The sequence below is a fragment of the Sinocyclocheilus rhinocerous genome, unplaced genomic scaffold, assembly GCF_001515625.1.
Source record: "Sinocyclocheilus rhinocerous isolate Xijiao unplaced genomic scaffold, SAMN03320098_v1.1 scaffold753, whole genome shotgun sequence".
In the NCBI taxonomy this organism is placed as follows: domain Eukaryota; kingdom Metazoa; phylum Chordata; class Actinopteri; order Cypriniformes; family Cyprinidae; genus Sinocyclocheilus; species Sinocyclocheilus rhinocerous.
In genome coordinates this window covers 1,046,906-1,071,521 of record NW_015655991.1, presented here as the reverse complement: position 1 = coordinate 1,071,521, position 24,616 = coordinate 1,046,906, and the positions used below count along the sequence as shown (strand labels likewise).

The following is a 24,616-nucleotide window of genomic DNA, read 5'->3' as shown; positions in this document are numbered from 1 at the left end:
CTCTATTTCAAACTTGCTCTGTCGTTCTATCCCGTTCCCTGTATGCCATTGTAGCCCAGGGGTCTTTCTGTGTGCTTTGTGTTGTGTTTGTAACGGTACAAAGAGTCCCAGCTCTTACACTAGAGATCTGCTGATGGAATCCCAAAAACTGTCTCGCAGCACGGCCAGAGTGACTTCTTTCAACCATCAAGCAAGCAAGACAGTCTGATCACAGGGGTATTTTTTTTAACAGTGTGCATGTATGTACGTTCGGCTCAGATGACCTTGTCTGACTCAGTTTGATGAAACAAACCACATCATACTCTCTAAGACAGCAATAAGAAACACAGCAGCAGATGAAAAGCAAGGGCACGGAGCATCAGGCCTCTAAAGGACACGTGTTTGCAGAGTTGCGGTTTGTTTCCTTTGTAAAAAATACCATGTGTTGCCTGCAGTGATTCATTCCGTGCCGTTTTATCTCAGTGAGGCAGGGAGAAAGAGCACAAGCCACTTATTGGTGCAATCAGGGCAGCCTCAGATAGCAGCTGACCGTCCCTCCCCCCACTCCCACCCACCAGAGACTGAACAGGAAGCGCCTCACAGCTACTGTATCAGAGCTCACTGATTTCTCATGCTCTGTCTGCTCCTAATATGTGCAATGACAAGCATGTACGAGTCGCTGCTCTCCTCTTTTTCTCTTGCTGTTTTTGGTTTGTTCCTTGGTTTGGTCCCTTCCTTTCTATTTTTGTTTTTTCTCCCTTTTGCTTTCCGCTTTCCCCTATGACTCCACTTGGATGTTCTCTGCTCATGAGGACGTCAGCCCTTACAAATGGCGTTCATTAGTGTAAACCTAGTCAGGTTGATTGACTCATGTTAAATAAACAGCATTTTGGTGTAGTACAGACACTGAAGTGAATAAAGTACAGTAATATTATAAATATAATCTTCAAAAAATATTTTTAACATTTCAAATTTTATAACCTGAACAAATCTGAATTAATTGTATATTTATCGATTATCTTGAAATTTAGAGGTTGAGATATATAACTCGATTAATAAATGCTGTAAAATGCATTGATACCTAATGTACTAGCTAAGTAATGTTCACAAATTGAACCTTCAAAACACCATTAAAGCATTACTGTATATATTGACCTTTCCATGACCCTCTTGTTTCTGTAGTACACTTCCGCTCTGACATACGATGGAGTGATGGTGATGGCAGAAGCCTTCCGGAACCTACGCAGGCAGAAGGTGGACATTTCCCGCAGGGGCAACGCCGGAGACTGCCTGGCCAACCCCGCTGCCCCCTGGAACCAGGGCATCGACATGGAGCGCACACTCAAACAGGTCACATGCACAGATGAGCAAATGCAGGCTTTATATGAGATGGGAAAGAAGTGCTTTGTGCAGTTTCAACCGTGTTTCAATGGGAGTAAGACTGGCAGCTGAAATAAATGTAAAAAACAAGGCTGTGAGGTGACAGAGGGATAAGGCTGAACAGAACAGTAATCGACTATCTGAAAAATGCGAAATGCCCAAATTTGAACTGATGGTAGGTAGAAAATGACAGGGGTAATGGAAAGGTGTAATAGAGGAAACTATAAGGATGGAGAAAGCGAGGAGAGAGTGACAGGAAACAAAATGGAGAGCAGGAAGAGAGCAGTGAGAGAATTTCTCACATTTTTTAAAGGACCTCAAACTGTTCTCAGACCCAACAACCCACCTCACAAACAAATATATAAAAATACATTGATTAACATTCAATAACACTTGATATTTACAGTGCTATGTAAATACTGTCACACTAATCTAAAAAACAGCGCTTATATATGCATCAGTAATCAGGACGTGCATGTCAAACGTAAAAATACTATAAATAACTAAATCATGAGTGTTTTATAAGGAAGGAAATTACTTAATTGCTTTTAATTATACACAGATAGATAAGAAATAAATTTGAGTTTATCTTTCCCACATTTAACATGCTCTGCTGCCGCATTGCTAAAAGAGTCCAGGCAGAATTGATGATACTTTTGTATATTTATACTTAGTCCTGATGCAAACTCAACAGTTTATAGTATAATGTTACTGATGATTTGGCTCCACTGTATATAGCTTTCTCAGATTTTTTTATTTTTATTCATGGTTAAAAGGATTTTCTGTCTATTTTAGATGAACTCCTGTTTAAGAAACACAGGTTTGGGCTAATACTCCAGAAGAAAGTGATGTTAAAGTTTGAGAAAGAAAGTGAATGTGTAAATGAAAGTGTTTCGAGGTGCTTTTGCAGTGGTTGGATAAACTGTAATTACATTGTTAATCACTGCAATCCAGGTGCGCCTCCAAGGATTAACAGGAAATGTCCAGTTCGACCACTACGGGCGCAGAGTCAACTACACTATGGATGTTTTCGAATTAAAAAATAATGGCCCCAGAAGGGTAAGATTTCATTCTTGTATCATGCATTGGTAGTTCTTCCACTTTGATATTGTATGTCTTACTTTAAATGCGCTTGTCTGGGTGTTTTCTGTCTACACTTATCTTTGATTCTGAGAAAGTGTAATCAGGCTTTGCTTTTGGTCTGTCTCTCTACATCTGTCGAGTGTCATTTCGTGCGTAATTCATTGTCTTTCTTGATGTGCTTAACGCTCTGTGCTTCACTTGATGCAGCTGTTTCTGCGAGAACAATCCCAGGAGACCCTGATGAGTCTTTATTATTTTATAGTCAGCGGTTTTATTTTTTTTAGTACGTTACATCTTGTAAGTCTCTTACAGTACTTCGCCACCGCATTCCCATTTCATGCATATATGGATCTCTTTACATGGTGAAAATCGTGTTTTACAGCCATTTTATCTGCCTTATAAACCCATATGAATCATTAGGACTCACACAAATGATGGGTGATAATTTTCACAGAAACTGCTCTGGCACCAAATCACCCACAAAGTATTTCCTGTGAGACAGTGTCCTCTGTTTTCTACCCACGTTAGCTGACGGAGCGAGTGGGCTATTTGACAAGCAGGCTTTGACCGTCATGCACCTGTGGGATTGTGGGAAATCAAATGAATAAATCTGTTCAAATTATATTTAGTCTCAGTGTGAGGGACATAAAAATGAGAGAGGGGATTTATTTTCAAATGGTCCGTTAGCAAATAGTCAACATATTTGCAAAACTTTAATCTATTAAAAAAAAAAATTATACTAATTATTTTTTTATTTTTATTTTTTGTAGTTATTTGCAACCAAATGTACAGATTTAAAATAATGCACAATGTTCGGCCTCGGATGGTCTGGTGGTTTTAGCAGCAGAGCTATGTACGGACCATAAAGTCTCGTGTCACACACCTTCTTCTAAAGTCATGGGGAGCCCTCTGCCTCTGCCGTGTTTTATGGAGTATGGCAGCTCCTGGCTGCTGTTGAGCAGTGCACCAGGGTGATGAGAAAAGGAGGTGGAGGGGAGCACGGGAATGAGCCGCCAGGGTTTGGCACTCATTTATCAGCCGGTCGCGAGCCCCGCTTTAGGCGGATGCTGGAGCCTGGCTCTTCTTTCTCCCGTTCATCTGGGTCTCGTAAGGACACGGGCACACGCTGCTGCTCGCGTCTCCTCAGCATGACAGTTTATCATCCCACAGCAAAATTGTTACAAGTGGTGACACCGTGTTCTTAAACCACACAAAATAACTACATTCCTCTTTAGTATCTACACAAACACTTATAAAACAAATTTAGCAATGTTTAAAATAAAACAAAATCTATCAGTCGAAGATACACTACCATTCAGAAGTTTGTGACGGTAAGATTTATAAATGTTTTTGAAAACACTTGCGCTCAGCAAGGCTGCATTTATTTGATTAACAGTAATATTGAGAAATATTATTACAATAAAAAAAAACGTTTTCTGTTTTTATGTTTTAAAATGTAGTTTATTTATGATGGAAAAGCTGAATTTTCAGAAGCCATTACTCCAGTCAAGAAACATTTGTTCTTATTATTGTCAATGTTGAAAACCGTTGCTGCTGAATATTTTTCTGGAAACCGTGATCTTTTTTTTTTCAGGATTCTCTGATGAATGGAAAGTTCAAAAGAACAGCATGTATTTGAAATAGAAATATTTCGTACCATTATAAATATCTTTACTGTCACTTCCAAGTAGTAAGTATTAATTTCTTTCAAAAAAAAAATTCTGATCTTAATCTTTTAAACGGTAGTGTACTTTCTCTGAAACAAGTCTTGAAGGGGTAGTTCACCCAAAATTGAAAATTGTTGTCACTCACCGCTTGTTCCAATCCCATATTCTGTGAACCACAAAAGAAGAAATTTGAAATGCATTTTTAAACGTTTTTTGTCCATAAATTGAATGTGAATGGTATGGACAAGGTGTCAGATGAAGAATGAATAGTTTAGCCCGGTTTAGACATAAAATAATTTCCGCACATTTACCCATATGGGCAGGCTTGCACATATTCACTTGCTCTCAGTTGGGTCTGGAGTCTCATTCTCGTCCTTGTCCCATCTCCAGATCGGATATTGGAATGATGCTGATAAGTTGGTTCTGACCCAGGATCACGCTTTGCTTCCTAATGAAACGTCTGGCATGGAGAACAGAACCGTGATTGTGACGACTATTATGGTGAGTAGCTGCGTTTCCTGAGACTTTATTTGACACATTTTACAATAAAATAACTTGTGGTGTTTGTCCTTCATCTGAAAGCTTCCATATACCAAGATCCCCTCTCATACACATGGTGAAAAAATGAACATTTCTCAATGGCGATGAATTTCTTCATAATTTGCACACACAAAGATTCCGATCTGCAAACATTGCAGAAATTCACAGCTGCGCCGTGCTGTTCATCAAGGAGCATTTTCTCTCTGTGTGACCTGTCAGTCATACTGCTGTCCATTCAGATAACCCAAATGTTTTTACGTGTGCTGAATAGCATCTCTCGACTGTGCTGTGTAAATGTGTGCTGCCATGGCATTGTGAATACGCCGTGTGCATCATCCGCCTTTCTCACGTACTGTCAAAGTTACCAGAACTGGTGTCTTGGACTCTTTGTATTTTGTTTTGTTCATTTTGTCGACTGTAATCTAATGTGGGAATTGAAACACTGCATGATTGGGATACATTCTGTATTTCCTATAAATTTTGGAGACCGTAAATAACAGTATCGTCCATCCATATGCACTGATTCAAGGATGTGACGGACGTTCAGACACATATTTGCTAAATGCTAAGGTTTTGGAGTGTCACACCTGAAGCCAGATCCTCCTCTTTTCAGCCCCTGGTGAGGAACCCCTTATTAAGAAACTGAACAGCTGATGGACTCTGCAGAGGTGAAATCAAGCGCTTACTGAAGCTCGGACAGACAGAAAGACAAATCAGAACTGAGGGCAAAAACATGGATGCTACTACCTGAGCCAAAATAAAGCCACAAAGACAAGCTCTAATAAGCAACTCAATCATGAATGGAGAAGACCTGTAGTGTTTCCAGAACTGGAAAACTGGATGGACTTATGGAAGCCAAACGAAGTCTTTACTTTAGCATTTATATCACATGTATCGCAAACAGAAGAACCAGGTTTTTATAGCATGCAGGTTTTGTATATATAGCACACTGTATATAAAATCTTCATTACTGTCCATTTGCATTCATTAAGACTTCTCAAAGCATATCATGGATATCCATAAGGAATTCTCATTTTCCCATTATGCTCTATACTTTTTACATTTTAAAGGGACAGTTCACTTACAAAAGAAAATGATCATTGTTTGCTGATCGTCATGTTTCCAAACTTGTATGACTTTCTTCTGAGGAACACAAAAAAGTTTTGAAGAATGTTCCTCATTTTCCATACAATGAAGGTGGATGGGGACCAAAAAGGTACCATGAAAGCATCATAAAAGCAATCCAAATGACTTGTGTGCTATAATCCAAGTCTTCTGACGTTATAGAATGAAATTTGCTAGTTGTATTCAATGCTATTTGTATTCAATTAAAAGTTGCTACTCTTATTCAATGGAAAATCTTGCTCTCAAAATCTTGGTTGGTCACCAATCACTTTCATTATGGAAAAGAGCAGCTTGGACATACAATAAAGAGGGATAGAGAATAGAGCTGTCCAACAAAAACACAATGAAATTATTTTGAAGTCCACTGAATGAAATTTAACTTGGTCTTCATTCACTTTCATTGTGTGGAAAAGAGCAGCTTGAACATTCTGCCTAACTATCTCCTTTTGTGTTCCACGGAAGAAAGTCAGTCATCATTTTCGAAACTCAGGTGGTGTGTAAATGGGTTCCATTTTGGATGAATTATCCCTTTAAGTTTAGAGACTGTGAGCAATGAAGCATTTTTATGTGGTGTTTGTAAGAACATGATTTTGCATGACTGCCTATACACCACCTCATGACTCAAGAGTACAGATCACCCCCGCTTGAGGCATTACCTGCTACAAATGCTAGATCCTTTTTATTTTATTTTATTTTTTGGTTTTTACCTGTAGAAAAACACTGACCAGGAACAACACCGCCCTGTGCTTGTAAGAAAGATTTCAGGAGAAGGTTGCATTCTAATACATCAAACTAATTTGAGATGAAAAGGATCTTCCGTTGACATTCAGTGTGGAGAGCTCTGTTTGCTGTGTGTGAAATATTTAATTCTCTCTACTGGGCTTTCTGCCTTTCATCATTTTAGGCTAGCCATATGGATTAGAACATATTTGTAAAAGGGAAGCAGGTTTTCAGGATTTTTATGTAAATGTTCTGCTGTCACCTTGCAAGTAAACATTTTTATGTGCTGCTGTATAGCACCTGTATTGTGTTAGAAATTGTTTGTTATGAAAATACATCATACTGATGATGTGAAAAAAAATGACCGTTTGTGGTGTGGCTTTTTCCTGCACAAATGTTCCTTTTTGTCATCTGAACTGTAATCCCTTATACACTTCAGTGATACATTTTAAAGTTAGGAGCAAAATTCTGTGTCATTGCGTGTGACAGATTTGCAGTAGCAGTTTGCTGTTCAAATGTTTGTTAAAGGCATGCAATTGTAATAAATTGTGGTCGTGAATTTTATGGGTCAGTTATCATTGCTTTGAATCATGTACAGTACATAGTGCACATTTTGTGTGCTTCATGTTATATTTTAATGCTTGTATGGACTCATACATACACCCTTTCTTAAACGTTAAAGCATTTATCCCTGATTGAAAATCCTTGGTTTTGTTGGTTTTATGTGGGAGAATATTGACTCGTGTCAATTTAAAAGAAAAGCAATATGTTCTTATGGCTAGAATTTGAATAGCAAATCAATGAGCCACAGGCTCACATAATGACTGTAATTATCTTTAATACTGCTTCTAAAACATTTTTATTCATCTATAACTCTGCAATACATCATCTTTAGACTATAGAATACAAATTAAATGTAACAACATGGCTAAATTTCAGCACTTTATACATTTTATTTGTTTATAAAAGTGTGACATGTTGGCCATTGAAAGTACTTCGTTGTTTTGTTCATTCAGGAAGGGCCGTATGTAATGCTGAAGAAGAACTGGGAGATGTACGAGGGGAACGAGCAATATGAGGGTTACTGTGTGGATCTGGCATATGAAATCTCTAAACACATTGGTTTCAAGTATAAGATCTCCATCGTGCCTGATGGAAAGTATGGAGCTCGGGACCCAGAGACAAAGATCTGGAACGGGATGGTTGGGGAGCTGGTGTACGGGGTAAATTATTTTCCTTTCTTTTTGCGATGTTCTGACTTATGCATGAGATTTGTAGATGTATCTGTATGCTTTCAGGGCACAGAGTTGATTTTTTTTAAATCAGTCAGTAGTTTTCAACTCCATGAGTTTGAAAATATCAGCAAAATGAATGAACACGATTGTAACCTTAATGACTTATACAGTACAAAAAATAATACTCATTGTATGGATTTTAAACATGAAGCCTTCAAGAAATGCCTGATGTGGATTTGACAGAAAATCTCAGCAATCTTCATTGTAAAATTTTAGTTCTGTGTCTGGTGAAGAGAGAAAATAAGAAAGGCAAACCAACCATTCAAAGGCTGATATTTATTAATGAGCACTGCATACAGACAGTGCTTGTCATCTTGTAGATTTTTGCTGAGCACCAGAAAACACACAGCCCAAAAGTTTTTTTCTTCCTCTTGAAAGTGTCAGGCAGTTACTGTATGAGAAACTTAAATTTCTTTTTTGGATTAGTCTTGCGCAGCCCTGCCGAGGTCTAAATTGTCACTAAGTCACCAACAATAATCTAGTTTTTGAATTTACTATGCAGAAAAATGTGCTGCCAGACTTTAGACTCTACAGTTTTATCCTTCTCCCCAAAACTCAGTATTAAGCCTCTTGGATTAACTCCTTGGATTTTTTGCCATTAATATGCAAAGCCTTGTTCAATTAGAGAAGTTATAAATATGATATGAGGAGAGGTGGGAATCGGCAGATTATGCTTTACTTTCTCTTTTTATTCGCTCTTTTCTCCTCTAAGTATAATGTTCAAATATAAGATCTCAGCTTTGAATGCAAATATTTAGTGTTAGCTTATCCAATCAAATGGCTCAGTTAATAAACTTAGCAAAGTCATTATGTCTGTTTTGCTTGTAAATAAGCATATTCTGAAGTGATTAAAGAAGAAGATTGATATAAAACATGCTTTCCTGTTGTTCTAGAAAGCGGAAATCGCTGTGGCCCCATTGACTATCACTCTGGTCCGGGAGGAGGTCATTGACTTCTCGAAGCCCTTCATGAGCTTGGGCATCTCCATCATGATCAAGAAGCCCCAGAAGTCCAAACCGGGTGTCTTCTCCTTCCTGGACCCGCTGGCCTACGAGATCTGGATGTGCATTGTGTTCGCCTACATTGGCGTGAGCGTGGTGCTCTTCCTGGTCAGCCGCTTCAGCCCGTACGAGTGGCACACCGAGGAGCCCGAGGAGGACACTGACGGTCTGCCTAGCGACCAGCCCCCCAATGAGTTCGGGATCTTCAACAGTCTCTGGTTCTCCCTTGGAGCCTTCATGCAGCAGGGTTGCGACATCTCACCCAGGTCAGTAAACTCAAACCACCACGAGAAAAATAAGAGGGAAAAATATGAATTGCAGAGGGAATTAATACAGTTGATGTCTCTGGTATGGTAATATCTGATGCCTGAAATAGAGTCATTGCTGTAGTTTCCATAGTGATTTGATGATGAGTCTGAATTAAAGAACACGGAGGAGCAGCCAAGTGGGAGAACTTGCATTAACACTCGCTGTTTATTCATTGTATCTGCTTTGGGGAGGGAGGAACAACCAGTCACAACCATCACTAAGAACGTTTACATGCACAGTTATAATCAAGCTACTGTGATTTTTGGAGTCTTCAAATATACACTACCGTTCAAAAGTTTCAGGTGCCAGGTGTTTCTTTTAAAGAAATACTTTTATTCAGCAAGGTTAGATTGACAGTATAGACTTTTATAATGTGACAAAAGATTTTTATTTCAAATAAATTCTGTTCTTTTGAACTTTCTATTCAAAATCATGGTTTCCACAAAATTATTAAGCTGCACATCCGTTTTCAACATTGATGATAATAAGAAATGTTTCTTGAGCAGCAAGTTAGCATATTAGAATGATTTCTGAAGGATCACGTGACACTGAAGAGTGGAAAAATGGCTTCTGAAAATTCAGCTTTGACAACACAGGAATAAATTACATTTTAAAATGCATTAAAATAGAAAATGCTTATTTTAAATTGAAATCATATTCACAAAATTAAAATTTTTTCTTTATTTTTGATCAAATAAATGGTGAGCACAGAGGAATTCTTTCAAAGACACACAAAAAAATCTTACCTCCCCTAAACCTTTGAACAGTAGTGTACATGACAATATTTAAAATATTAAATACATTTTGCATGTAATCTCTGTTGTTCGTTTCGCACGCACAACGCTGAGGCCAGCTGTAGTCCATACATGCTTAACAAAGGCAAGCTAAAATCATATTATATAGATATGTTAGTCCAACTGGTAAAAAATTGAGTGATTTCAGTCAGATTAAAGTATTTACATGACAAATTATTGTTGTGGTCCAACTGAAATGGAATGGAGTGCATGTAAACATACTTACTGATATGGTCATATTCCATTTGTATGTAGCAAATGCCAGTCGTAAAGGAGGAGTTCACCCAAAAAAACAACAACAACAAAAGTTTTGCTATTCCAGACATTTCAAAAAGAAATGCTTAGGGGGGGGGGGATCTTTTTATATTTTTTTATTTTTTTTGGACAAAAGCATTTGAAACATCTTCTTTTGTGTTCCACGGAAGAAAAAAATTCAAACAGTTTTTGAAAACAATAAATGATGACAGAATTGTCATTTTTGGGTGAATTATCCCTTGAACATGTTTTACTCTATTAACGTAATGCATCACACTTTGTCTCACCGGTTCCTCAATAAGTAACTGAGGTGTCATTCCACTTTGCACCTTGATGAATTTTACCATCAGTGAAGCCAGTGGGGGGTCCGGGGTCCTGCGCAACAGTCCGATCGCTCATCGTCCCATTTGATGTCCACACATCGCCCGTCTGTCCTGCCGGCTAGTTCTCACAGGAAATATGCTAGTCATTCATTGTTACTCTGTGTGGCAGTTTGTTTTTGTTATTTGTCTCTTGCTCCTTTCGTCGCCTGCGGGTTTAACATCAGGCTCGCTGCAGCGCTGGCTCTTGCTCACTCACACCCCCACCCGCCCTCTCTTTTCTCTGTCTAATAAGCACCTGCATGACCACGGTAGAGCTCTTAAAGAAGTGTTATCAAGAGAAGAGAGAAAAAAACAGGCTTTATTTTTCAGCCCCCACCAGATAAGAAATCACTCATGACAGGCCAAGGGGAAGACAAGAGCAGTAAAAAGCACAGCACATGGCAGAAGACAGCAGGTACTTAGAGAGCCGTCAAAATCATAGAGTCTATCTCTTCTGCTCTATAGCCTGTACATCACAGTGCTGTAGAGGGCCTATGGTTTTGATTTGGATTAAGAGGACCCATTTAGGACTTATAAGAATCATGTTTTTCATCGTTTTTGCATATAACTAATAAAGAATCATGAGTTGGATTGGAGCCATTGATAAATGACGGGGGAAAAAATCTGGAAAAACCACTTCCATTCATTTTCTTTAGTACATGCCATTAATTCTCTTTAGTCAGCATGTGCCTTTACCTCAATGTTCTTGATTTAGACAAGATGACGCAGTTGCACAGCAGCGTTACCCGGGTGTCGGTACTTGTCCTTTCCTCCTCGTCCTCCTCTTCCCTGTCTAATAGCCTACTGGTTATTCAAATGTGCAGATTTGCTTTCTTTTTCTTATGCACTTGATAGTTATATGCATATTTAACAGCTGAAGTGTGTAATTTTTCGACATTAAAATACTTTCTATTTTCTCACAGGACTGTACTGCCCTGCAGTAAAGATTTTGATTGATTTCATATTAATTTTCACATTCCATTTTCTTGGAGCACAGTGGTGCCAAACCCATTTGTCACAAGACAGATCATAGTCTAAGACAGGGGTTTTTATACTCCATGAGATTTCCAGGGAGTCAAAAAGCAGGTGTGCAGAGTTTGAGAGAAAATAAAAAATATTGTGCAATTTTTATTCTTATGCGTTTTAACAGTAAGAAATTCAAGCCAAATCTGCACATATATTTGTGAAAAAAAGGTTGTAGTTTTTCCCTGTCACCTTCCTTTTAGTGTAGAAAAAATATACACATTTAACTTCATGCGAAGTATACAGTATTAATGAATCTTTATACAGGAAAATATATTGTTATGTTTACATTTTAGTAAGGAGATCATCAAAAAAAAAAAAGTTTGAAAAGTCCTGTTCTGAGACTTGATTTCAGGTCTCTGTTTGTTATGTTATTATTTTAATTGGTGCAGAAATTACACACTTCAACTTTGATTATGTGATAAGATAATGCACAGTTTGAGCTTGAATCTCCATCGAAATATTGATTCATAAGCACAGCACTTCAGATTGAGGCATTGATTTTGTCATTTTGAGTCTTTATGCACCAAGAGCTTGTAACACTCCAAAGAGAAAGGAAAACTTGAAATCGCATCATATGACCCCTTTAATAGATTTCTTACAGTCAAGCTACATGTAATTAATTGATTCAGCACCACTCTATTCCATGTATCCTCCTTGTTCACAGTTTCCACAGCGAGTAAAACAGTTTGTAAGGAAGATGATTGATGAGGATGATGTGGGAATGATGGGGTATGAAAATGCTGAGGGCGTTTTGTGTGATGGGGCCGGACAGGGTCATAACTCTTGCCTGTTTTCCCTGTCGTGTTTTTGGCTCAGGAGTGCTGGCAGGTGTCATCAGCAGGCAGGTAGAGCAGCTTCCTGGGCTTCGGAAACAGCCAGCATCTGGCGTGTGCGCTATTGCAGTGATTTTGTAGTTATAATGCATGTGGGCAGCGGACCCTATCAGACATGGGAAGATTAAAAAAAACTCATTTTCAGATTCGAACACACACAGCCTCGGTGAATGAAGCCTCTTGAAATTGCATCATTTCAAGGGGAATTAAGATATGCTAATGATAGTCATAGGTTCGGTGTGTGGGATGTAAGATTGTGTCGCAACTCAAAAGCCACGTTGCAGCCCTTATATAAAACCTTTCGATAAGCCTTTTCTTGAAGTGTCAAGTCCTTGAAATGCTTCACTTGCACTGACTGGGTAATATTTATTCAAGTTTGTGTGAAGCTGATTAATATTTTCAAGAATTCTTGTGTTTGGACGTTTTTGCATGTACTTAACTGGATATAAAGAGGAGGGAATGTATGGAAAATTGATTTTTAAAAATCTAGGATTTTCTTTTTTTTCTCTACACCTATGACAGCATTTCATCTCTCGTTATACAGACGTCTGGTATGTCAAAGAACAATTTTCCTTTTCTTTTGCCTTCTTTGTCTCTCTCGATCCCCCTCTCTCTCTTGCTTTCTTCTTTTGTCCCTACTTTTGTATTTTATGGTCGATCTTGCTCCAATAATTGCCTCTATTTACTGACTTCTTTTATTCCTCAGATGGCTTGGAAATGATTGTAGGGCTAGGAGGAGAGAGAGATCATGGGAGTGATGTAAGGATATGATTGACTCACCAGGCCAGTGCTGTAACAGTGACGGAAATGAGAGAAAGGAGATTGCGCTACAGCGGAGGAAGCTTTGCCCCAGGTTTTCTTCATGCCAAAATGATAATTTCAGGCCACAAATCATTTATCTACATAAGACACTCTGGGATAACAGTTGATACCCTTGAACTGTAATTTCCTTTTTAGATTTATGACCATACACAGATGAAACGCACCCTCAAAATAGCATGCGTTATGTGCTGCATTACAAGTAAAACACGTGACGTATATGACTTGTTTTCCACTGAAGTAAAGCTATCTGACCTTTTCAAATAAGATAACTTATTTTTGTATTTTGTATTTATTTGCAGACAAGTACAGCTGAAAACCTCTCTTTTCTCCACGTTGGAAGCAATTGTGCACATGACATGCATTGTAGAAGTTGTGCATGATGGGTATTGTTCTAGACTAGAGAATGTGTGTCATGCTTATCGGTGACATTTGGATTTATTTTCCAAAAAACGAATGGTGCTCTAGTGAAATCCAGTCAAGCTAGTTATTTGTAGTGGACGGAAATAACAATTTGGCTGTTGTCGCAGAGCAGCGGTGGATTTCTCTGCCCTTGAACTCTGCCCTAAATTTTGTTGTTGTCATGGCAGTCAGTCTTGTTTTCTGTTTTGTTGTGCATGAGAATAAAAAGACCAGCTGTTAAGACATTTTTTGTCAAAAAATGGAACAGAGAGATACATTGTTTCCTGTGGTTTTGATTCTTGTGTAAATACACTCATTCTGCATTAAAAAGTAATGAAATGCAACTTTGAGTGATGTTGCTTAGGGGCTTTCAGACTGGGGTCAGAGGACGCCCAGGGAACCGCGAGTGGGTGCTTGGAGGTCCATGGAAATTATGGAAAAAAAAATTTTTTACAAAAGTTTTTTTGAGGATAGTATTATATAACATGAATATTAATATTAAATATTGTATGATGTTTGGATTACATTTTCTGATACAGTGTAAATGGGTTGTTGTACAGGAAAATATAACCACTACCAAATTTGGTCAGTAAGATTTTTTTTTTATATAAATTAATACTTTTAGTCAACAAGGATGCATTAAATTGCTAAAAGAAATGCATTAAATTCTTTTGAACTTTCTATACATCAAAGAATCTTGAAAAAATATATCAAGGTTTTCATAAAAATATTAATCCGTTTTCAACACTGATAATACGAATAAATGTTATAAAAAAATTAAAATATGTAATATAAGGACAGCCAAAGCTACTTATTTTATATAGAAGGGTAGCCTATGACAGTAAAATTATTTGCACTTGAAAAAAAATCATTTATTTTTGTTGATTTAATAAATTAGTTATAATAGTATTTATATATTTTATTATGTATTACTGTTCAAAAGTTTTTCAAATTTTGTAATGTTTTTGAAAGAAATCTTATGCTCAACAAACACTGCATTTACAGTATGTTGTGAAATATTGTTACCATTAAAAATATATATTTTCTATTTTAATATATTTTAAAAGGTAATTTATTCCTGTGATGGCAAATCTGAATTTTCAGCAGCCATTACTTTAGTCTTCAGTTTTGCATGATGCTTCAAAAATCATTCTCATATACTGATTTGGTGCTCAAGAAACATTTATTCATATTATCAGTGTTGAAAACAGCTTAATATTTTTGTGGCAGTGTAGATTTTTTTATTTTTTTATTTTAGGAAGTCAGTCCCTAACAAGTGGATCATCATATTCAAGGATTCTTGACATCACAGCTTTTGAAATTTTCTGATATATAGCCTATATGTCAATGCATACAAACTTATGTTATGGGAAAAAACACTTGATCACTTCCGATGTTAAACAATACCTTCTATTCTGAACGAGAAAAAGTTACAGCATAATGCAGTTAGTTATGTTTTATAATAAGTAACACGTTAATGTTCCTTTAATGTTCAGGCCATACTGAGACATCCAGGTGTTTGAAGGTGCCACATGCTGTATCTGACAACGCCAAGAGATAGAAATTGCTGCCAAATAGGAATGAATGTATTTTTAATGGGCTAATGTAGAGCTTACTTTTTTATTTTTCCAATTTGATCAGTAATGCGGAGTGTGATTGTGAATGACTCTAGTCTCGTGGATGGCGAAATTGATTTGCAGGTATTAAATCTTAATCAGAGCAGTCGAGAGGAAGCCATGAATAAATAAAATGCCGGAGGCTCACTGTGGCTGCGGATAGTGACCTTTGCATTTATCTATGGCATGTCAAGGTCTCTCCATTCCTTTCTCTCTCTGCGTCTCGCTTTCTTTCTCTCTGACTCCCTCTACAAATCTACCCCCGGTACACCTCTACTAACGTTTCAGAATGTAATTTAAATTCACCAAGCATTCTCTCGCTCAAATACACGCATGCTGATGTGTCCTTCTCAATGGGAAATCTGCATAAAAGCGGCGTAGTGAGTAATGCGCAGGGTTTCACTGACAGTAGCACATCCCATTTCACAGTTCTAATGGCACTGCTTTGATAATGAGCTGCTTTGAGGGATACACCGGTGATAGTTTGCTTATTTTCTGCTTGTGTGTATGTGTGAAATCTACTGGGACAGTTTGATTCTTATCATTGAGCTGTGATCAGAGGATCTGTTTTACAAGAAATGACTTTATGAGGACCAGAGAGAATTCATGTTTGTTCATGGATCATATGTCTTTATGAATGACACTGTATGCCAAGCGGCAGGGCAGCGGAGCGGCCCGAGGGGTGACTCACTGGTTTCGTGTCCACTCAATTTAGGCTCTTATTAAATTGGCTTTGTCTCATGAAGTCAAATCGATTAACCACGGTTAGCGTGAGCCCCAACGCATCTGATCTGACCTGAATGGTGCCTCTGCATGCAGGTTAGTGTTTAGCAGTGGATTTCAAGTCACACAATGTACTCTGCTTCAAACTTCAGGTGGGTGACAGCCCGCTTTGAGTCCATTCTTTATAGCTAATTATGTTAACCACTGCGTCTTAATGCAGCAGTGTTTCCTTGACAGCGGAAAAAGAAGGACAGGCCTGCATAAATTCGCAATGCTCGTTTTGCACCGCCATCCTGTAAACTGATTTGCATAATCGGGGTGAGGTGAGAATTTAAACAGTGTTGGGTTTTAGCACTTCGCCCCCTTCGTGGTTGACGTCCCTGCTGGCCCACTCTAAATAGCCAATCTGTCTTCATGGCAACCGCTCTTAGTGGAGGAGACCCTCACCTACACAGAGTCAATTAAATGATCACTGCAGTGAAAGACTGTTTTGACAGGCTGTATTTTATACTGTAACGTCCTGAAGATCTACAGTATCTTCTGTAAGGTCACCATAGAGGAACTACTGCCTGGTTACCTGAATTTAAAGGAAGATGTCAGCAAAAAAAAATGAAAGATTTCAAGTCTTCTGAAGCAGCACAATACCTTTGTGATGAATAGATTTAATATATTTTAAGTTGTTACTGAATTTGTCACCTATGGTGCAGGTTAGATGTTAATTAAAAGTCACAGATTCTTACTTGTCTCATGACCAGACTTCATTGATGTAAAACCTGACCATACTTAATTTGAGAGTTATAGAGGCAAAATTTGTGTCGTATAGACATTTATGGTGTTTATTACCCTTTTTTGGAGCTTGAAGGATGTCACTATGAACTGTCATCGTATGGAGAAGATCAATGTGAAGATTCTTCAAAAATGTTTTCTTTTATATTACACAACTGTTCAAAAGTCATCATGATCCTTCGGAAATCATTCTAATATGCTGGTAATATGCTCAAGAAACATTTTTATTATTATTAATGTTGATAACAGTTGTGCAGCATCTAATCTAATTGAAAAGAAAGAAAAACAGCATTTATTTGAAATAGAAATATTTTGTAGCATTGTAAATGTCTTTAGTGTCACTTTTGGTCAATTTAATGCATTCTTGCTGAATAAAAATATGAATTTATTTCAAGAAAAACTTACTGAACCCAAATGTTTGAACTTTAGTTTACATGGAAAAATAACATCATACAGGTTTGAAACGGCATAATTGTTTGAGTTCTTGAATAAACAATTCCTTTAAACTGTATTGATTATTTAATTATTTTGAAACAGTAATTCTGTGTTTTTTTTTAAACTGGCAAAACATTTCTCTCCTTTTCTCCTCCTGCTTTCCTCAATACCCTTTCCCCCAATGTTTTCCTCCTTTACCCTTCTTTATCAATGTTATCCTTTCTTTCATTGCTCTCATTGCTGTCATTCACTACTCCTTCAAATCCTCCTTGCATGGTCATTTTCCTCTCCACTCTTCCTTTCCGGCGGTGTAGGTCTCTATCTGGACGCATCGTGGGTGGAGTGTGGTGGTTTTTCACCCTCATCATCATCTCCTCCTACACAGCCAACCTGGCTGCTTTCCTCACTGTGGAGAGGATGGTGTCGCCCATTGAAAGCGCTGAGGACCTGGCCAAGCAGACAGACATAGCGTATGGTACTCTTGACTCAGGCTCCACCAAAGAGTTCTTCAGGGTGAGTGGCCAAAGCTAATGGATTGGGGGGGGGATTAATAAGCCAAACTAATAAAATATGGCCTTAATTATAAAGTATACCAGGGTTCTCAGTCTTTGTTTGCTCTACAACAAATTTTTTAGGTTCTAGAATTATAACAAAATTTAACTATATGCTTTAGGATCTCATATGCATAATCGCAAAACTGGCCGATTATGAATGGCAACTCATATTACTATTTTATACAGTACTTAAGTTCACTTTTGCATTCAGATAATGTTGTATCCTACATTTGACATTTATTTTATTAAAAACAAATTATACACACACAGTATATATATACAGTATATATATAATATAATCAACTAAAACTGCACATTTTAAATAGAAATATGCCTGTAGCCTATGACAAAAAGTACACTTGAAAAAACTATAAATATTAATATTGTATTTTTGTTTATTTAAGAATATATATATATAATGTATACAACAATTCAAAAGTTTGAGGTCGGTATAAAATTTTCTGTTTTTGCTCATCAAACACCACATTTATTTTATCCAAAATCTAGTAAAAACAAATTAAATTCACCAAATACACAACATAATGTTCTTTTTAGCAACGTCATATGACCCCTTTAAAATAACATAATTTAATACTTACAATTTATTCCTGTGATGACGAAGCTGAATTTTCAGCAGTCATTACTCGAGTCTTCAGTGTCACATGATCCTTCAGAAATCATTCTAATAAGCTGTTTTGCTGCTCAAGAAACATTTCTTATTATTAATGTTAAAAACAGTTGTGCTGCTTAATATATTGTAATTAATTTCTTTTCAGGATTCTTTGATGACTAGAAAGTTCAAAAGAACAGCATTTATTTAAAACATTTTATAACTTTATAAATGTCTTTACTGTCACTTTTGATCAATTTAATGCATCCTTGCTGAATAAAAGTATTAAAGACATTGACCCCAAAACCTTTAAACGGTAGTTTATATAATAATTTATAGATTCATTTATTAATTAGCATAATTAACAATTAGTGCATTCATAAAAATCTCCCACAATACCACATGGGGTCCCAACCCCAAGGCTGAGAACCTATGAACTATAATTCAGTGACTAACAAATAATCTGCACCCTCCACACTTCACTGGCATTCTACATCTTTAACCCAACTTTCAGAGGTCAAAGATTGCCGTTTATGAGAAAATGTGGAGCTACATGAAGTCTGCCGAGCCCACGGTGTTCACTAAGACCACGGCAGAGGGAGTGGCACGGGTGAGAAAGTCCAAAGGGAAGTACGCCTTCCTGCTGGAGTCCACAATGAACGAGTACACGGAGCAGCGCAAACCCTGCGACACCATGAAAGTGGGAGGAAACCTGGACTCCAAAGGCTACGGGGTGGCGACGCCTAAGGGCTCACAGTTAAGGTAGGTGGAGTAGTATAACAATATGTCATGTGTTGTTATGGTATTCCACCTTCCCTGGCGTGCCTATTTCTAGTTTTTTTTGCTTTTCTCATGTGTACTTGTGTGCAGATAAAGGTCTTGTATACGTAGTGCTATATGTTTGTTTTTTCTTGTTTTATTTTTTGTTTTTGTTTGTTTGTTTGTTTTTTAATGTAGCCTGAAGCAGGTCATTTCAAACTGATGCATGCATGTTAATGCCATGAATTTCTGAGATGAGAATCTGAATGTTTAACAATGAACATGAACAATCTGGACAAGCCTGTGAATATTCTGCCTGGTCTGATGCTACCCAAATCTTTTCCCCCACTTATACTGGAAGTTACAGACATTTAAAACGCATTACAAGTACCATGAACCGTGTAAAGAAAGGTTGAGAAGAGTCAATTACAGATGACGGTAGCTCCCGGGATCAGCTGTTTTGTTGCGGAGTTACCGTGGTCTGTCTGACTCTTCTCATGATACCGGGGGGAAGAGCGTCCAATGGCGTAACAGCTTTTCTCCTGCTGTCGTGACGTCAGACCAGTGCAGGAGATTCACACGGCTTCAGATCTACAGCACAGTGCCCTTAATGCTCTTCTTTCTCTTCCCCTCCTCAGCTCAGATGTATCTCACTACATTCTTTCCCTATCCCGTTCTTTGTTCCTGTGGGCTGTGTGTTAATTAATGTTGCATTCAGGATAAACTGCATTCAGGATAAACCTCTCTTGAATCATTCGCATCATGTACATTTTGACCCTTAACTAGAACATAGATTAGCAAGATTACAGTGGAGTCCAAAAGTCTGCGACCACATCAAAAAATTATTACATTTATTTATTGATTAATTAATTGATGGATTGATTGAAGTATAAACTTTTAGGATTTTGAAATGATTATTTATTTTATTTTATTTTATTGAAAATATAAAGTTTTAGGATTTGAATATTTAAAACAAATGCATTATTATTATAATTATTAAATTTAAATGTATGAATTCATTTATTTAAATTAATTTTACTACATTTATGAATTTTGTAAATATTTTACATTCTAGTTCACATTTATTTATTTATTGTTATTGAAAATATAAATTGTTAGGATTTTGAAAACAAAAGTATTATTATTTTAATGTATTTATTAATTTATTTAAATTAATTAGACTAAATTTATGCATTTTGTAAATATTTAAGATTCTGCACTTTGTTGTCAATAAAAATATTAAGTTTTTTGGATTTTGACATTTTAAACAAAGATTTCTATTATTATTAAATATATATTTTAATTCATATTTTAAATTATATAACTATATTTTGCGCTATTTATTTTAATTATTAAATAAGAACATTTGTTAAAAAAATTTTTTTTATAAATAATAATAAATAACATCTCAAAAGTTCAGATTTTCTTGCTTCCATTGAAACACGATATGCTTATTATGATTATGAATATTGTCAAATCATGCTGAATGTCATAGAGAAATAGATGGACACATGCACATGTTCTAAGACGTAAGACTTTAATGTTTATGTTTTAATTATTTTAATATAATATTGTATAATATATGATATTGTTTTAATATTTTACAAAGACCATGCTGATTTGCAGTGAAAAATTCAAAATAGAAGCATTATTCCTGGTCTTTTAGACTTTAGGACCCCAGTGTTTGTCATAGCAAGTTCGTAAAATAACATTAATTTATATGATATGCTTATATTTATAGAGCATTGTTTACAGAATGATAAGCATTCCGAGAACTGCAGGGAAAGGTATTGTCTGGTGTTTAGGCGCAGAATTGCGTTGCCAGCTCTCTTGTGGCTAAGCCAGATGTGGGAATGCAGGGGTCTGGGGAATAGGATCAAACTCATTCATTTCAGTGGCTTAAACCCTCAGTGCTCATTTAAACTGTCTGTAAGCAGCATATAGGGAAAGTAACAGGCATTCAATATCGTGAGGTCCCTGTGCGCATCTCACAGCAATATTGAGGGCATAGTAAAGCAGTCGAGTGAGGATGGGAAATAAGGGTAGCTTGGGTTGGGGAGGGGGTTTAAAGCAGAGAGCAGGTATTGATTTTTCCATTCCTCCATCTGGAGGTGTGTAGTAAGGGTAGACAAATAAGGGTGGTGTAAATTAACATGAAAACAAAAAAAGAGAGGTTTGTTCTTCGTGGTTCGGTGTTTTAGTGTTTTCGAAGGGGAGGTGGGGTGGGAATGGGTGACTAATCTATAGAGCTTTCCACCCCTTTCTTTCATAATTTAACCTGATTGGATTCTGCTCAACTATGACAAACTGCTGCTACTGACAAACTATGTTTTATCGTTTCAAGAAGTGCAGTTAACCTGGCAGTTTTAAAACTGAATGAACAAGGCCTGTTGGACAAATTGAAAAACAAGTGGTGGTACGACAAAGGAGAGTGTGGCAGCGGAGGAGGTGGTGAGAAGGTTAGCCACTATGTCAACCAACGCGGGTAAACAGTTTCCTCTGTAACGGGAGCATCTGCCGGGGCACAATTTCATACATGACCTTCATCCTGACCTTGTTTAGCCTGAAGAGAGAGAGGAACGCAATTACTGTCAGAGCACAAATATTCGCCTCGAATACTGGGCAGAGATTCCCTCGTCTGTCTTTCATCATGTTTCCCATCAAGGAACTTTTTCTCCTTTGAAATAGTTGCGTCTTTTTACCTCCAGAATCTTTAGTTGCTGTTATTCTTCTCCTGAGGCGCATTAGCTGCATTTTTTATGGGAATTCAGAGAGCATTCATTGTCTTTTGAAAGGTGCTGCAGTGTCGCATTATGATTATGTATTAAAGACCAAAGTCAAAGGCATAGGCAGTTTTAATGAAATAAAAACAAAAACAAACAAAACTGAAACTGAAATTAAATGAAAATACAAAATTAAGATTCCAAAATTTGAATCATTTCAATGGCACTAGATAGCAATAACACTAAAACATTAAAACTATAAAAACATTTTACAATTATTACCATAGATAGATAGATAGATAGATATATAGATAGAGTATGTGTGTGTGTGTGTGTATATATATTATTTATTTATTTACTTTGTATATATTTATATACAAGTAACACATGAAGTCAGTTTGGATAAAAGCATCTGCCAAAAGCAGAAATGTAACCACTAAAACGGATTAGAATTGTAAAAAAAAAAAAAAAAATTCATAACTGTAATGACCTTGGTTAGAGGGATATGAAAAGGTTGGTGCCTATGGTATATGCCAATAATTGTGGTTTAACAGTAATTGCCTCCAGCATTGGTAGAGAAGCAGGCCGTGGCAGTATGCGCCCGTTACCCAAAGCGATGGAGCAAGGTCCTGTTCATATGTCTGTAGCTCCAGTGCCAGGTCCTAAAACACTGTTCCCTTAAATGGAGCACAGAGACATGTATCACAACGGGACCCTTGGCTCGGTCACTTTGCCAGTGCAACTGCTGTGTCAGCTGTTATGAGTGAATAACATAAAATAACATGTCCTATGATGTTATTTATGTTATTTGTGTTACATTCCTCTGCGTGGTTGAAGAACCCCCGTAAACCTTGCCGTTTTGAAACTGAGTGAATCAGGCATCTTAGACAAGCTGAAAAACAAATGGTGGTACGATAAGGGCGAGTGTGGACCCAAGGACTCGGGAAGTAAGGTCAGTCTCCACAAGTCTGGGACCATCACTGTTGTCTAATGCTCAGTGAGGCAGAAAGTCACCAGTATCTAGCGCATGCTCATCTGTAGGGAGATTTCAGATGTGCACCAAGCAGGATAGTTCCAGCATGCCCTGCTTCTCCACACTAAATGTCTTCTTAGATGTATCTCTGTTTTTAGTAACATGCCTAGTACCTGAGAGGAATGGAAGTCACTGGGCTTTTGAAGGTATCCTAGATTTATTTAACCGAGTTTACCATTGATTTCTCTTTGCATGACAATCCAAGCAAGCCCAACTTTTGTGGAGCGAGAAACAGGCCACGTATGGAGATAAGCTAGAACACAGTGAGAAGTTAAAATCCTGTCTCGTTGTGTATTCGCACTTGGAGCTAACGATCCATTTGAGAGCTCAGCCAAAAAGAAAAATGAAAACATCTCCTGTAATTACATACTAATTGTCACCCTTTAAAATGCTGTCAAAGCATTGATGCCTGATAGAAGTCGCCACAAAAACATCAGCTTTTCAGATTAGCCTGCAAGCTAAGCAAGGTTGATTGGGAGGTATGAACTGATTTGTCTGTAAATTGTAAATGTGTGTGAATGTGTTTTGGTAGTGAGTAGATTCGTAGAGTAGTTCTCTGAATGCGTGCGTGCAAGTGTACGTGAGCTCCGCTCCCACCACGTTAACTTCCTGTCTTCTTGTTCCTTTCCTTCCTCTCGCATCCAGGACAAGAGCTCACAGGCCCTCAGCCTCAGTAATGTGGCTGGGGTCTTCTACATTCTGGTCGGGGGCCTGGGCCTGGCCATGCTGGTGGCCCTCATCGAGTTCTGCTACAAGTCCCGAAACGAGGCCAAGAGAATGAAGGTGGAACAGTCTGAACGTCGCCCCTCTTCCTCTCCTCTCCCCAGTCCCGTCCCCCTCCCCAGCCCCCATCCCTCCCCAGGGCCCAGTCCCACCCACAGCACTCAGAGTTTAGCCACATATAGAGAGGGTTACAACGTCTACGCCACTGAAGGAGTAGAGATGTAGGAGGTCAGATGTACGTAGGTGCCCGGCAGTCGTAAGTGGAGCTCCTCTGTTTTCGCTGCCGTAGCTTGCCGTGGTAAAGCTTCTTGTGTTTGTGACGTCCTTGTTCTGTCTCCTCCACGTGTACTCCAAGTCGGAGACGTGCATTCACATATTTGTGCATGCTGAAGATCGAGGTACCTGGACTGCACACGTTTGTAATCACATGCCAGTGCGGTAACCTCTCTTACCGAGTAAAGAAGAATAGTTAAACCAAGCTTAAGATGATCATTTCACCCTAGGCATAGTCTGAAACACCCCCTAGTTGTGAATTTCAAGTAATCTTTGGCTCCATGCTCTTTCCCAAGCCATGCCCTGCATAATCACTGTGCAGTCGTAGACCATGGTACCCTCTAGACTGTTTTATTTTTTCCACAGAAGCATATTTTATTTTTGATTTATGTGATTACTGAAAAAAAATTGAGAAGTATTTAAATGTTCGTCCATTCACTTTAGAGCAGACGTCTTTATGAATGATATAATGAAATCCAATTGGACGAGAAACTAATCTAACTTAACGGCGCAAATGTGTATAGAAATGGAATAGAAAGTGTTCAGAACACCGACCGCCTCTGAAGACACTGTTTGTATCATGAGAGCCAAGGTCAGAGTCCAGCTTTGGCCCTTTTTTTATGAAAAACACTGTGTAACCTCATTCAGGCCTTCAGCATGTTCTCCAGAAAACTGTAGCAACGGACATCTGGATGAAAAGGACAGTACATGGACAATTTCAAAGCTTCAGGACACCATACTGATCAGTCTTTCTCTGCCCAGTTCTGTTTAATTTGCATTTGATCTGAAAG

General features: G+C 37.8%; 1 protein-coding gene across 2 annotated transcripts in view; it reads left to right on the top strand.

Moving 5' to 3' along the window:
- LOC107718985 (glutamate receptor 4-like) overlaps nt 1-24,024 on the top strand; it is a 109,505-nt gene extending 85,481 nt beyond the window's left edge. The window contains exons 7-15 of one of the 2 annotated variants that reach the window (XM_016526267.1): nt 1,162-1,329; nt 2,314-2,418; nt 4,500-4,610; nt 7,511-7,717; nt 8,683-9,056; nt 17,465-17,663; nt 18,829-19,076; nt 22,634-22,748; nt 23,475-24,024. In XM_016526267.1, coding sequence (XP_016381753.1) covers nt 1,162-1,329; nt 2,314-2,418; nt 4,500-4,610; nt 7,511-7,717; nt 8,683-9,056; nt 17,465-17,663; nt 18,829-19,076; nt 22,634-22,748; nt 23,475-23,777 — 1,830 coding nt within the window. In that variant the 3' untranslated portion in view covers nt 23,778-24,024. Of the gene's footprint in view, nt 1-1,161; nt 1,330-2,313; nt 2,419-4,499; nt 4,611-7,510; nt 7,718-8,682; nt 9,057-17,464; nt 17,664-18,828; nt 19,077-21,417; nt 21,533-22,633; nt 22,749-23,474 lie in introns of both variants that reach the window. The other variant, XM_016526266.1, reaches the window with a different exon arrangement.
- Nucleotides 24,025-24,616: the final 592 nt, after the last annotated feature.